Raw genomic sequence first — 15493 nt, 5'->3', positions numbered from 1 at the left:
AAATCGCGACCAACTATTGGATTGACCTTGATGGCTAACAATTCTTTTGAAGATGGAACTACCTGCTCGAGGAAGAATAAAGATCTACATATTCTCTGCACCCGCTACCCTTACTTTGTTATTTGACCTTTCATCTTGACCCTTATGGACGACCCATGACCAAAGCCTTTCTCATGATAAATAAAAATAATGTCCGAAATCTCCTAACAAACTATGTAAATGAAAAATATTTTAAGTTGAGAATTACCATAAACAATGGTAAGGAGAAAAAGATTTTGAGCATGCAGCAATTCAACTTTCAATATTTTTTATTTCTTTCACAACATGCAAACTAATATGACTATTTTCTAGTCTATAAAAAAATGTCTCAATAAATGGGCCTCTAAAGAAGTTAATCTCAAACAACCATTAAAATCCAATCATATGATTTAATCAGCGGTGCAGATTCACTCTCCTTATATTTTTACTTTATTCCAAACCAACAACATAGGATAACAAAGAGCAAAATACTTTCATATGAGTTTTATTTATACTTATGCATAATAAAATTTCAAAATATGGTTAAAATTTGTGGGTTAAAAATGAAAGAATATAAAGAAAGTGAATCTGGACCGTAGAATTAATCACATGGCTGGATTTTAATTGCGTCATTTTTACGACTGCAGTGGATCACTCACTATCCACCAATATCAACTGTTACTCCGTCGTCTTCCCCCTTTCTACCACAACAGCTTCCGCTGAAAGCACCTCCCCTTTTCATTTTTTCACCTTCTACTGATTCCGAGGTATTGGAATTCTCCTATTGGGTTGTTAACAATGGAAGTTTTGATACCAAAACTTCCATCTTTCAAATTTCCAAGTCCAATCACTACTAGAACCTCATCATGTGTTAGACTTGGGTTCCGTCGTTTATCTTCCCTACCTATTTCTGCATCAACTGTTAATCAAACAGTAGCTGAACCGGATATTGGCTCCCCCTCTTTGGGTCACTCTACCAGACCCCATTTCCCTATTCTTCATCAGGTGCATTTTTCTTGTCTTCAATTATGTTTACAAGTGTTACTTTTTGAGATTTTCGATGCTTATGCATATCGTATGACTGAATCATTTTTATGTGTCAAGTTGAATCAAGTTAAAACCTTAAGAATTAGCTTACATAGAGGCTGTTTGGATTGGCTTATTTAGGGGTTATATGGGTTTATGTCATAAGTGCTTAAATGAGATTTAATTCATAAAGATGTGCTTTTGTTGCTCCTGTATCTTCTATATGTGTGTACTGTTTAAGATGTCTATTTATTGTTTTTCGGCCTGGACTAGAGATGCTTGGTGTGTAGATTTTGTGTATGTTATAAAGTTATGAAACTTAACTCAATCCACAGGAAGTAAATGGCTCAAAACTTGTTTACATAGACAATGCAGCAACTTCTCAGAAGCCTACAGCTGTTATAAAGGCATTGCAAAATTATTATGAAGGTTACAATTCGAATGTGCATCGGGGCATACATTTCTTGAGGTACTTATTATGTTACATTTGGAATTACATATGTAATTTCCTTCATCCCTTCTGCATTTAACGGGGGATGAAAATATATAGAATTCTATCTATGATTGCTTAAAGAGCCAAATATTTTCTTGCTATGGATGTAGTGCAAAGGCCACGGACGAGTACGAATCCGCTAGAAAGAAGGTTGCAACTTTTATTAATGCCTCCGATTCTCGAGAAATTGTGTTCACAAGGAATGCTACTGAAGCTATTAATCTAGTAGCTTATTCTTGGGGCTTGTCAAATTTAAAATCAGGAGATGAGGTATTTTCATTCTAGATATTTTTTAACATTTTCAACTAAGTGCATGTTTGGATTAGTCTACTTTGGAGAAAAAAAGTTATCACACTGTTTTGACGGCCTTCTGAGAGAGCTTCAGGCTTAAATGAAATTATCAAATGTGATTTTGAAATAGGAGTTTTGACATTGGGAGGAGGCTGGGGTCTTTTTAATCACTCAGTTTTATTTCCTTACGTTTAGCATAATTTTTTCTTTGCAATACCATTATCTCCTAACTATGCTCATGTAAAATCTTAACTTCTGTATATTATTGCAATCTAGATCATACTTACCGTTGCCGAACATCACAGTGCAATTGTTCCATGGCAATTAGTAGCTCAAAAAGTTGGGGCTGTTTTAAAATTTGTGAATTTAAACGAAGATGAAGTTCCAGATATAGACAAATTGAAGGAAATGCTTTCAAGGAAGACCAAAATAGTTGTTGTTCATCATGTGTCAAATGTGCTTGGTATGTTTCCCGCCAGGATACTACACTTTGGTGAACAATACTTTTAGTTATGCATATATCGTGTATGAATGCTCACAACATCCCTCCAAATGTTTCCATGTTTTTTCAATCTAACATTTTATTTTCAACGATGTTAGTTCTTTTATTCGCTTTTAATTTTTTCAACCTAAATGGATGGGTTTAAGCGTGTTTGTACTCTGCTTTTCTGTAGCATCGGTTCTTCCTATTAGAGATATTGCACATTGGGCACACGATGTTGGAGCTAAAATTCTTGTAGATGCCTGCCAGAGTGTTCCACACATGACTGTTGATGTTCAGAACCTTGATGTTGATTTTCTTGTGGCTTCTTCTCATAAGGTAGAGTTGTTTATGTATTTTTAACTTGTAACTCTTCCAGATCAGTGTAACAAGTTGTTGAGCACGTCTAACAGATGTGCGGGCCTACAGGCATTGGATTCTTATATGGTAAAATGGACCTCTTGTCTTCTATGCCTCCATTTTTAGGTAAGTATTATTCACGGTGCTTTACTAACATTTTTCTATCATACATGAACAACTAATTAAATGCACTAGAATAAAAGAAAAGTTCCTGTTTGTTTAGGCACCATGTTTCTAAGATTGTGTTTTGAAGCTAAACATTTCTGGGAATATCTTCTTTTGCTGGTTTTAGGTGGTGGTGAAATGATTGCAGATGTATATTTTGATCATTCAACGTATGCCGAACCTCCATCAAGGTTTGTGAACTTGTTTTTTTTTTCTTTAACACAAAAATGACTGGGTCTACCATTTAAATGATCGTTTACTCCTACCCTAAATTTAGATATATTCATAATGTGTAATAATTTTTCTTTGCCTCATAGTGCTAATTTTTCAATGCTACTGTCGCATTTACCATTGGTTACTTGTATCTTAATATCCGAGGCTTTTTTACCATCCTAGATTTGAGGCTGGTACACCAGCTATTGGTGAAGCAATTGGATTAGGAGCAGCAATTGATTACTTAACTGGGATTGGAATGCAAGCCATACACGAGTACGAGGTAAATTGGGCTTCAGTCTGTCTTATGAACTATTGTAATAACACAAGTTACACAACATCTCATTATGATTTACTTGCTTTCTCCTCAAATGTCACACCTTCTGTAGATGATGTAGCATTTTCTCCTTCATGCATATCAATTTTTTTTTTTCATATTTGGGATTATAGTATGCTTAACCATCTAATGACAATAAAACCCTGCACTTAATGTAGTGCTTGCATACTTATGCAGTTCAATCACTTTCAGAACATACGAGAGAGCCAAACACCTCGTGTTCTATTCTTGTATTCAGGTTTAGCTGATAGCTAAATATCAAAATTGAAGATTCACTTATTATCACGAAGGAGCTGCAAGAAGCAAACATTCTACAAAATTCATGTATCATAGAAACATTCTAATCAAATTTAAGAACTCAAGTCAATCATAAATACGTTTATAGCTTAGCGTAGTGTTCAATTACCTAAATAACTTGGAGATAAGCTTGATAAATGCTACTGATCAGAGTTTAATGCACTGACAATGTTTAACTTGGTCACCAATGAAAATAACAGTATAGTTTACAAAACCAAAAGCCAAATGTGTCCCAAGTCTAACTCTTGATTTCTTTTTTTATCATCCTGTTTGTCTTACTTCTTCACGCACATCTTCTCTTTATCATAATAATTTTCACGATTCGAAACCTCAACCTCATCACTGTCATAGTCAAAGCAAAGCCAATTCTAATCTCTGTCCTTTAATGTCTTCAGTGTTATTGAAATCACAAGCTAAATTACCGATTTCAATCAATCATCAACAACATCTGTTTTCATATCTTTCAATACTTTGAGATAAATTGTATATTTTATGAGCAGTGTGATAGATACTATTGGTCTAAAATTTCAATTTTCACAGGTGGAACTGGGTAACTACCTGTATGAAAGGCTTCTTTCAGTCCCAAATATTCGTATCTATGGGCCAGCCCCTTCAAAAGAAGTCAAAAGAGCTTCTCTTTGTTCTTTCAATATTGAGAATTTGCACCCTACTGATCTTGCAACATTTCTAGACCAACAGGTAAGAAGATGAAATACTTTCTCTCTCTCCAGCTATACGCATTTTCATGGTCTCTTAACACATTCTATGGTGCCTTTGGATGAACAATTTAGTCAAGTACTTGTCCAATAAATTGTTCTAGGGAGATGATTAAGTACTTATTCATAAGCTATTATATTGAAAAAAGTTGGAAACAACTCATTAACATATGCCAAAAGCTATTTTCTATAAGTGTATCTTAGGTGAAGTAAGTTTTATATAAATGCCTCATTAGTCTGTACAATCAATTACTTAAATGCCCGAATTTTCGGTAGTAATTACTTAATATAACTGATGAACACGTTTGGAAAATTTTCTCTCAAACTGTAATTACTATTGTATCATTTACAGCATGGAGTGGCTATCAGATCAGGTCACCATTGTGCCCAACCCCTCCATCGATATTTAGGAGTCAGCGCAAGTGCACGTGCTAGTCTCTATTTCTACAACACTAAGGAGGATGTCGACAACTTTATCCACGCCCTCCATGACACAGTCAGCTTCTTCAATTCATTCAAGTAGTCATAACATGTCTGTATAAATTAAATTTTGTTTATACATCAGTTGGGATTGGTTCAATTTATAGGAAAAACAAGCTGTGCCAACTCCTCTTGCTGATCTCATAGATAGGCATCCACTAATTATTGTACCCCTTATTAGTGTTACACAAGCTATGTTATGCATAAAATCAGTGTTCCATTAATACAATAACCGTGTCATTAGCCGAACGAATCAATCTTGGACATGTCAAATGACTTGATAACCTTCATTCACAATTTGAGTTCAATGTTTATATCCTGTTCTCAAAAATAGCTCCTAGGCATTGTATGATCAACCTATCCTCTACATTTAAAAGTTCAAATAAAAATAAATGAATTTGTTTCATGCATGAATTTCGACGGGATAAAAAATGTAATAAAAAACTAAGTTTCATATGAAAGATTTGACGAAAATAACTCGCTAGAAGATGAAATTACAATAAATAGTTTGACAGGCATATCGAAGATTCATTGAAAAATGCCAAAAATCATCTAATGCTTCTACATCATTAACATTTTAAAATATGTGTGGGCTAAGAGGTCTTATCTTAATCACACTATACTTTTTAGGTCTCGAGCTTGAGAGACTATCAATTGGAAGGTTTTACTTTAATCACATAATCCTTCTAAGCATCATATTTAGATACTGTGAATTGAGATAACTTGGATTGAACTTCAAAGTATCTTGCCCATGAATTACATAGTATGTAATTATGGAAAACAACACTTTGATTGAACTTCAAAGTACTTGCATAACAAAATGCTCCTCTTCTTTGACTGATAACTTTGTATTGGATATTTTCAAAAGTGAAATTTATGGATTCCATTAAGAATTTTGTTCTATTATTAAACACACGGTAAAACCTATTATTTGTGGAATATTCCAATAAGACGCCTTCATCATTTTTAGGATCCAATTTTTGTCTTTGATCTCTATCTGCAAGGGTGTAGCACTTCGTGCCTAAAACATGAAAATATTTCAAATTTAACTTTATTCCTTTCCACAACTCATAATGAGTGGCCTTGGTATCTGGTCGGATAGTTACTGAGTTGTGGATGTGACATGTAATATTTATTTTCTTAGCCTAAATGATATGGAATATTTTTGGCATGAAGTATAACTTTAGCCATCTCTTGTAAAGTACGATTCTTACACTCAACAACTCCATTTTATTAGGGGTGTTATAGGAGCCAAAAACTCACGAGTTATACCTTCCAATGTACAAAATTTTGAGAAGACGGAATTCTCAAATTTTATTCCATGATCACCGCAAATACGAATAATTTTACCAAATTCTTTTCTCTTCTCATGATGCAAATGCTGGCACAAACATTCAAAGGTAATGAAGGTATAATACTTTTCATGTATGAATTCAACCGATTTGTACCTAGAGAAATCATGAACACAAACAAGGACACACCTTATACCTTCTAGGCTTTCAATTTGCTTGAGTCCCATGAGATCCATGTGGAGCAGTTTAAGCACTCGAGTGATGGTAAAATGTTGAAACTTGTGTGAAATCTTGTTATCCTTTCCTATAACACATTCACCACAAATTTCGCCTTCTTCAATCTTGAGATCAGGAAGACCAATAATATCCTTTTCAGAGACAATTTTTCTCATAAATTTGAGGTTTAAGCAGACAAGTTTCCTATGCCACAACTTGGTTTCATAAGTCTTGGAGATCATACATGATTGAGGTTGATTCTTCTTGTGATGACACCACATATAACAATTGTCTATTGATCTAGATCCCTTCATTAATTGAATATGATTTTTGCAAATGATTGTGCATTCATACCTATTTAATTTAACACACATATCTTGATTATAGTGTTGACTAATACTGATGAGATTAGAAGTGAGACCCTCGAATAGAAGCATATCACCCATACATGGGATACCAAGCCAACCTAACTTCTTTTACCCTACAATTTTGCCTTTGGCTCAATCACCTAATGTGACATAGCTGTTAGAGTATGATTTAATGTCCTTAAAGTAATTCTTTTTTCCAATCACGTGTCTAGGTCAACCACTATCAAAATATCAATCTTCACAAGAAGAGACTCTCAAGGAAGTATATGCAATATGACTTTGAGACTTTGCCTTGGTTTTCCAAATCGTTGAGGACACACATCATTTGTTTCCTTCCACTTAGGATGAGAATGATGGTGATAGAATGGTCTACCATATAGTTTGTAGCAATGTGGTTGTATATGAACCTGACAACCACAATAATAGCATAACTAAGAGGCTTTAGAATAAACATTCAAGTGTTAGTTACGATATTTGACAGGATGTTGAGCCTTGTTGTCAGACGTTATGAACTCCATTTTTTATAGGAGAAACAAAAATGTTTTTTGAGTTGGATATCTCATAGGTCTATCCAATTCCTTCCATGTTTCTTTATTTTCTTTCCCGCCCCTAGAATTTCATCAAGGGTTCCGGCTCCAGAACTCAACATACGAACATATTTAGTCGTACCTTCAAGTTTAGAATTAAGATGATTAAAATTTCCTTTAATTTAGAGACAATATTCATGAGGCAAGCATTACATTAAAATTTCCTCTACTTTCAGTTGACTTACTGTACCTTTGGGCATTACATTAAGTGAAGAGTCTATATCCACTAGAACTCGAGAGAGCATTGTATCCACACATGTGACGAATATGTGCAAAGCTTTATTATGGGCATTCCCCTCGGGAGGTAGCTTAGCCTCGTTGAATCCCAAATATCTGCTAGCAGTGATATTGGCAACCGCGTCATTAAACTGATCAACTGTGGTATCTTGCATCACATGGGCAATATTCAGAACCTTCAATAGTGCTTTCCTATGAGCCTCATAACTCAACAGTAAAGACAAGATTGAAATTTTAGACGGGGTCTGACCCAACTAGTCCACAATTTTGAAGGCACTTTTCTTTATCAACTTGAGGAATTCATGACCTTCCTCTGCAGTTACACGCTTCTCGTAACCTTTAACCTGTTCTTGTTCATTCACCATCTCTTTACCTTTAGAAGTTTCATCCTTTGCAGCTTTGCTAGCACTACCCTTTATCATAGATGGAATAATTGTCACAATTGGAGTGGTAGGAACATATGCCCTTGCCTGTGGAGGAGGAGTCGAAACAACCTTCTCCCTAATAGGAACAACTGTTGGTAATGAAACTACCTTGGGAGTGTATTTGGGAGAAAATATACGAAACTTGTATTTCATACCTCCTATTCTAACTATGTTTACTATTTCAACATCAGAAAATTGTATTTCCTTGCCACCCACATATGCGGTAGTATCGTATCTCCAAGGAATTTCCTTGGTATCTTGATAGGGGAAATGACCAGAAACACAAATGTGGACCGACTGGATCCTTCTTGCAGGAGCTTCAATCTTCTTTTTCCTGTAGATTATCGTTATTGGTTCAATAATAGAGACTTCTTTAATAACTTTTGATCTGGTAAACTGCACAATCCCTTGGTTCATCAAATCTTGGACACATTCCTTTAACTTAACACAACTGTCAGGTTCTGCTTTACAAACAACACAATTATCATGAAGACCTTATAGAAAACCATATTCTCAGAGCTTCTCTACAACCACTATCATAGGAGTCTTTACACCTGCAACCCCTCTGACTGGTTTTGTGATTTCTTCCTCAATAACTACACTGATTGCCGACCCATTATGAGAAGGAAGAGAATTCGTCTTTACATTAGGCTTTTCTTCTGAAAAAGACAAGATCTTCTAGTCTATGAGCTATTGTATCTTAGCTTTGAGAGGCGAACAATCCTTGATTGAATGGCCTACATGCCCGGCATGGTAGACACATGAAGCATTATAGTTATGTCTGGCATGATAAGGAGGAATAACTGATGGAATTTCTTTCGGTACAATAGTCCCCACATGGATAAGATAAGGTACCAACAGTGCATAAGGTACATGAATTTTGTCGTACTGAGGACGTCTTCCATTCTGATTAAAATTCCCACGACGGTTCTGCCTCTGGCCTTGACCCCTATTATTATGAGAAGGTTGTTGATTATAAGCAGCTTAAACATATGAAGGCTATTGATATTGAGGATATTGAGCATGGGAAGGATGTTGAATCAGATGTTGAGGTTGATATTAAAACAATTATTGCTGATACTGAGCATCAGCAATATACAAATATGAGCAAAATGACATGGGAGCCATGAGAGATGGAACAGAGAGTGGACACTTGCCATTACATCACTTTCCTCACATTATTTCTTCTTTGAAAAACCACCATGTGGATTCTTGGCTATCGTTTGCTGACTAGCATTACTAGCAATCTTCCCTAATTTCAGCCCGTTCTCGATTCTCTCCCCAATAATCACTATATCAGCAAAGTTGGAAGACGAACTACCAACCATCTTCTCAAAATAGAGACCCTGCAAAGTGCCCATGAATATGTCAGTTAATTCAGTATCTGACAGTGCTGGTCTAACACGTGAAGCCATCTCGTGCCACCTATGCACATATTCTTTGAACGTTTCATTGGTTCTCTGGGCTTAATTTTGTAATTGTAACCTGGTGGGAGCCATATCCAGGTTGTACTTGTATTTTTTTTAAGAAATGCCTTAGATAAGTCCTTCCATGATCTGATTTTGTTGCGTTCAAGACCCATATACCAATCCAAGGAAGCCCCAGATAGTCTGTCCTGAAAGTAGTGTATGAGCAACTCATCACTGTCAATATATGATGCCATTTTCCTACAGTACATGTTAACATGGCTTCTTGGAAAATTCAAACCCTTATACTTCGGAAAATATGGCACCTTGAACTTCTGGGGAAGAACCACATTAGGTACCAAGTACAACTCCCTGACATCCATGCCATAAGTTGAGAAACCCTCAATTGCTCTAATCCTTTCATCCAACAACTGATAGTTTTCCCAATTATTTGGACTTGCCCCAAGAATACCTTGACTGGTAGGTCGAAGATAAGTCTGATGATCCAGGAACTGGACAACTTGAGAAGATGTTTGAGTAGGCACAAAAGGAGGAATGAACTGAGGATACATTTGAGTTGGGTACATAAAGCCAGGATTAACTATCTGAGAACCAGGATTAATATCTTGAGAAAACTAACCCCAAGTTAAACATTAGGAGCAAAGGGTGCCCTAGAATGTGCAAGCTGGAGTGCAGTGTTAATAGGAAAATATGGCACCATAGTAGCAGATACCCCAGGATAAGCATTGGGCATAGAGTAAACATTTTGGACAAATTGATAAGGATTCTAAACAACAGGTTGAACAGTATGAGGAGGAGTCTGAAAGTGAAGGCGGGGACCTTAATATTCAGTTTCGGTGTCATTAGGAATTTCAGTAAAAACTAGCACAAAAGTCTGATGAGTATGACTCTGGGGAATCTCATGGTTGTCAGCATCAACCACCTGAGGAGAATGATGAGTGGGCATGCCCCTGGGAAAAGCAGCATAGTTCCCACTATCGGAAGGCACATAAAAAGGTTGGTACAAAACAAAAGAACTTCCATTAGCAAAGTGAGTAGTATAGTTTAGAGGCACCCCCCAAGGGTAGGCAGCAACGTGCCTACGTGGACCAACCTGAAAGATTGGCTAACTCACAAACGGTTGAATCACAGTCTCAACTAGGATTTCAACAACAACAGTAGCATCAACAAGAATAGTAGTAATAGTGGTAGCATTAGTGATAACAACAATAATATTATTGACAGAAGTAGTATCATTCAGAGCTTGATGGTGTCGAATCTCGAAAAATACGATCCTTCAAGATGGTAGCGGATAAAATTGATTCGAACAAAGTCGCCACCGAACTTTATTTATTCCAATGAAGGAAAGGATAAATATCGACAAAACCTCTAAAAAGAAAGAAGATGGTTGTCACAACCATATTCAGGGTTAGGGAGATTACGCAAGGGGAGGGTATTAGCACCCCTCACGTCCGTTATACTCAACAAGAACCTCTTAGTTCAATTTACGATAAATGTTAACTTTGTTTACTTGTTTCTTCTATCTTTTTTCCTTTATCTTATTGTATTGTTGCTATCTGTTATATGTTATTGGTTCTTATGACACTATTGAGGCTCTCTGATTATTGGCGTTTTGTGATATAGACTCTCTACCCGAGTATAAGGAGAACCATATCATTAGAATGGTGGTTGTGTAGTATTCGACCTACGAGACTTAAGACTCGTTGGGTTGATGCGAGAACCCCACTAAGATGAGATCCCTTAGAAGTATTATTGTCTTACGATTAATCATTCTAGCGGTAATATTTTCAACCCGATCCATGATTCTGAGGACCTTTTTAGAACCTTGGAGTCGATGGTTGAGTAGTATGGGCTTGCGAGACTTATGACTCATTGGGTTGATACAAATACCTCACTCATAGTAGATTCTCTTGGAAATGTGATTTTTTAACGATTAGTCATTATGTCGACTATATTCCTGAGAAGGATCCATGACTCTGGGAACCAACAAACCATAGAGCCTACGTATGGCGTTCCTTTAATCAGAGATACCTGTTATTTTACCCGTTGTTATGAATGACCTGAGAACACAATGAACCTGTGATCCTGAACGTGGCATTGTATTCATTCACATATCATTGCATATGCATTCATGAACATGATTGCACATCATTTTCCAAAACTAAAAAAAAACTCATCCATGCTTTGTCCATAACCCGCAATTGATTTCCCGACACCCATATCAGACTTAAAACTAGCTTTCAAAGGACCATGGATCCATTGCAACAAAGCCATATACACTGAAAGGAGATGTTGACTCGATGAAATTCCAAATAGACCAACTGGTGGAGGCTATGATAGCTTTAGCAAAAAGAGATGACAATATTCAGTGGACTATAATTACTGAGAATGCCATTCTAGTTGGGAACCTTGTTGTACAAGAGTGTCATACTGTCCGAGGTGGGTGTTCCTCATATCATGATGTCGTCGAGTATCATAGCTTTGCATTCTCCATGCGAAATTCCCAAGGGACAATCCTGGCGATGAATAATGAACATCCACAAGACGATAAGATTGATGAAAGATATCGCGTGCTAGATAAAAGACTTAAAGCCATATAAGGGTGAGATACTTTTAATCTGTATGCTTTAAGCATGTGTTTGGTACCTGGCCTGATTATACCTCTAAAGTTCAAAACACTGGAATTTGAAAAGTACAAAGGGGATAATTGTCCAAAGCACCATTTGGTGATGTTTTGCTTAAAAATGACTTCTTATACTCATGATGATAAGTTAATGATTCACTGCTTTTAAGACAGTTTGACTGAGGCATCATTGAGTTGGTATATGAAGTTAGAAAGGTGCCATATTCAGTCATGGTTGGACCTAACTAGATCCTTTTTGAAGCAATACAAATACAATTTGGACATGGCTCCTGATCACATGCAGTTGAGATACTTATCTCAAGAAAGATACGAATCCTTCAAAGGGTATGCCCAAAGATGGAGAGAGTTAATGTCTCGCGTTGAACCACCACTCTTAGAGAAAGAATTGGTTGAATTATTCATGGATACCTTGCAAAGCCCGTACTTTGAAAGGATGATAAGCAGTGCAACATCAAACTTTGCTCACTTGGTGTCAATTGGAGAATTCATGGAGTGCGACCTCAAAAGCGGAAGAATTCAAGGCGCCTTGAGTAGCCAGGCTAGTGAGAGTGAATCCATTGTCAGTTCCCAAAAGGAAGCGGAAGATGAAGTTAATGCAGTCTGGGAAACTCAACAAGCTCTATATCAGAAACTATTCTCTCCACATGGTCAATATCCTCCTGCAAATCATGGACCTCCTCAGTATCAACAATAGATTCCATGGCAATAGCCATATCGATGACAACATGCTCCCAATCGGCAGCGTCATCATGCTCGACAAAGTCCAAGAAAGCCAGAGAGGCATATAGATCCACTTTGAATGTCATACAATCAAGTACTTCCAGATTTGATCAAGAGAGGACTGATAGTGATGAAGGAACTGAACCTAGTGCTTCCTCCATACCCACCAGGATTTGACGCTAATGCTCGACGTGACATCCATGTTGGGGCATATGGGCATTCAACTGAAGACTGTAAGGTGCTAAAGAGCAAGGTACAAACTCTGCTTGACTCCAAGTTGTTCTCATTTACGCCCAAAGGACTTCAAATCAACAATACTCCTTCACCTAGCCATGCAGGTACATCAGTCCATGCTACGAAAGAAATTTACGAGAATAAGTTTGAAGATGATCATCATACTGGTCCCAATGAGGATGACAACCTCTAACTCTGAAGAAAGCTAACCAAGTAGTGAACCAAGCACGAAATAGCTTCCTTTGCATTGGCAATCATTTGGTTATTTCATCACGTTCATTTGTATTTTATTTGCATGTTGAACACTTATTTGCTTTTAAGTATTGTTTTTTTTTCCTTTAATGATAATATTAATGAAATGATCATGCATATTTTGAACGAATCCTTTCGTAGTCACTCATCTTTTCCATTTATATCAAAAACAAAAATATTTCTCCCATTCACTTATCAAATTCTTGTTTTAGCAAAGATTGGAGGGAGAATGACGAAAATGAAATACCCATAATTGCTAACAGTATGCTTTCGGATAAAATCATGTTGATGATTTGTGTGAATTGTTTCAAAACTCCAAACACTGGAGATATAAGGAGTAAATCCCTAGTCAACCATTTCGAGCTTAGAAGTAGATGTTTCTTCCAGATCTATAAACCCTTAAGCTTAACCTAGGGCTGGGTAGTGTTCAGTTAATCTGATTACGCAGTCGTATTGCAAGAAAATATATCCCATCTAAGGACCAACCACATGCTATTCTTCACACACGTTCTGAAGTGTCGAAAGAACCATGCAAAATCCAAAAGTATTTCAGTTGTTATTCAATGATCAATGACTTGGAAGTCACAACCCAAAATAAATAAATAAAGGAGAAAAGAAAAGAGTCGTCTAAGTCAAACACCCAAAGAGGCGACTTAGGCAAAAATTAGGACAATCCCGGTGGACTAAACACTTCAAAAAAGTGGTCCATACAAAATTAGGGATAAAAAAAATCAAAAGAGAACATTAAATCCTCAATAAAGACAAGAACAAAACAAGGTGACTACCATTTCAAGATAATCTTGAATCATCATCTTCACTCTTACACCGTCGAACTCCCTTGAGAGATGAATGTGTGTGTTGAATTAACTGAACGTATGACTAGAGATCATAACAAAGAAGGGGTGGGTACGAATTAATTTTGAGCCTTATATCCTTTGTTTCACAAACCATGAACCAGGCCATGTTACAACCCTCAAAAGACCTAATTGAAGCATGGTTATTTATGAAAGCATACTACAGTAAGATTGCCTAAACTGACTCTTAGAGATTTTCTAATCTTATATACTGGTATCATATTCTCGTTGTATCTTTCACACTAGCTAAATCAACACTTCATTTAGACTAATGATCCATTTGTCACATACTATCACATTATTCCAATAAAATGATTTTTTTCAAAACTTGCATGAGCATTGCATTAAAATTACCATTTCTGAATGAACAATTTTAATTGCAAGTTAGTACTTGACATCAAATAAATTCCAAGAAACATTCAGGGAAGAACTTGATCATTCGTCAGTACTGACCCGAGTCAAGAATATCTCAAAAGTCTATGGATCAGAGACATGGCATCCGATGACTATGTTGACCTAAGAATTGGTCAGCCTAAGACAAATCTCCAAACACTAGTCGATAAGGGAGGCAAGACCACCATAAGATCCAGACACTGGGGAAAGTCATCTCAGACCATGACATCGTATAATCGTTCCCAAGGCTTCCTTTCAAAGAAAAATTCTTTAAAAGATCATACAGACTAGGGCAGACAAGTTGCAAAAGGGGTAAAACTGCTCCACACTTTCAAAGTTGGTCAAGCTGTCTGTGCCAAGCACCATAAAAAGGTCGTAGGGCCAAGAAAAAGCACAATCATCATGCCTTAATTACGTTGCTATGCTCATAAGATCATTTGCAAGCCTTCATGGTATATCAAGAAAATAAGTTGAGGTGTTCTCTCAGGAACAAATACGCAGCTTATCAGCAACAAATCAAACTTGGGGCACCAAGAGCATCCACATCTACTTTCCAATAATCACATAGTCAAAAACTAAGTTTCGGGAATTCAAAAACTTTCGCCAACAAAAAGTCCAATCCATATTGGGAACTACAAAAAAAAAACAAAAGTCCAATCAATATGGGCAACTACCAAAAAATAAAAATCCACCTGCTGGCATCTTTATGAACTCAAATCCAATCAACATTGATACCCAAAAAATCTCACCTTCAAAAAAGGGATACCAATCCAAAGAAAAAAACAAATCATCTGTTTGCATTCCCACATGTATTGCATACAACATACATGCATAACTTTCCTGCCGAAACATGAAGTTTCATATCAAGAATAAACTTTCTCACCGAAACGAGAAGTTTTTGTTAACGTGCACCACATGCATACATAACACATTCCTTTCCGTCAACCCTTTGACAATGAAAAATCCT

The 15493-nt window shown here is 36.6% G+C and overlaps 1 protein-coding gene across 1 annotated transcript; it reads left to right on the top strand.

Moving 5' to 3' along the window:
- The first annotated feature begins 626 nt into the window (after positions 1-626).
- On the top strand, positions 627-5191 carry LOC127083192 (cysteine desulfurase 1, chloroplastic). The gene is made up of 10 exons (XM_051023444.1): positions 627-1023; positions 1380-1513; positions 1648-1807; positions 2105-2291; positions 2503-2648; positions 2723-2795; positions 2962-3025; positions 3231-3330; positions 4222-4380; positions 4750-5191. The coding sequence occupies exons 1-10, from the start codon at positions 817-819 to the stop codon at positions 4918-4920; spliced, it is 1401 nt and encodes a 466-aa protein (XP_050879401.1). The 5' UTR covers positions 627-816; the 3' UTR covers positions 4921-5191.
- Positions 5192-15493: the final 10302 nt, after the last annotated feature.

This window comes from Lathyrus oleraceus, chromosome 5, assembly GCF_024323335.1.
Source record: "Lathyrus oleraceus cultivar Zhongwan6 chromosome 5, CAAS_Psat_ZW6_1.0, whole genome shotgun sequence".
Classification (NCBI taxonomy): Eukaryota; Viridiplantae; Streptophyta; class Magnoliopsida; order Fabales; family Fabaceae; genus Lathyrus; species Lathyrus oleraceus.
Note: the sequence above shows the minus strand (reverse complement) of the source record. Positions and strands in the feature narration are given on the sequence as shown.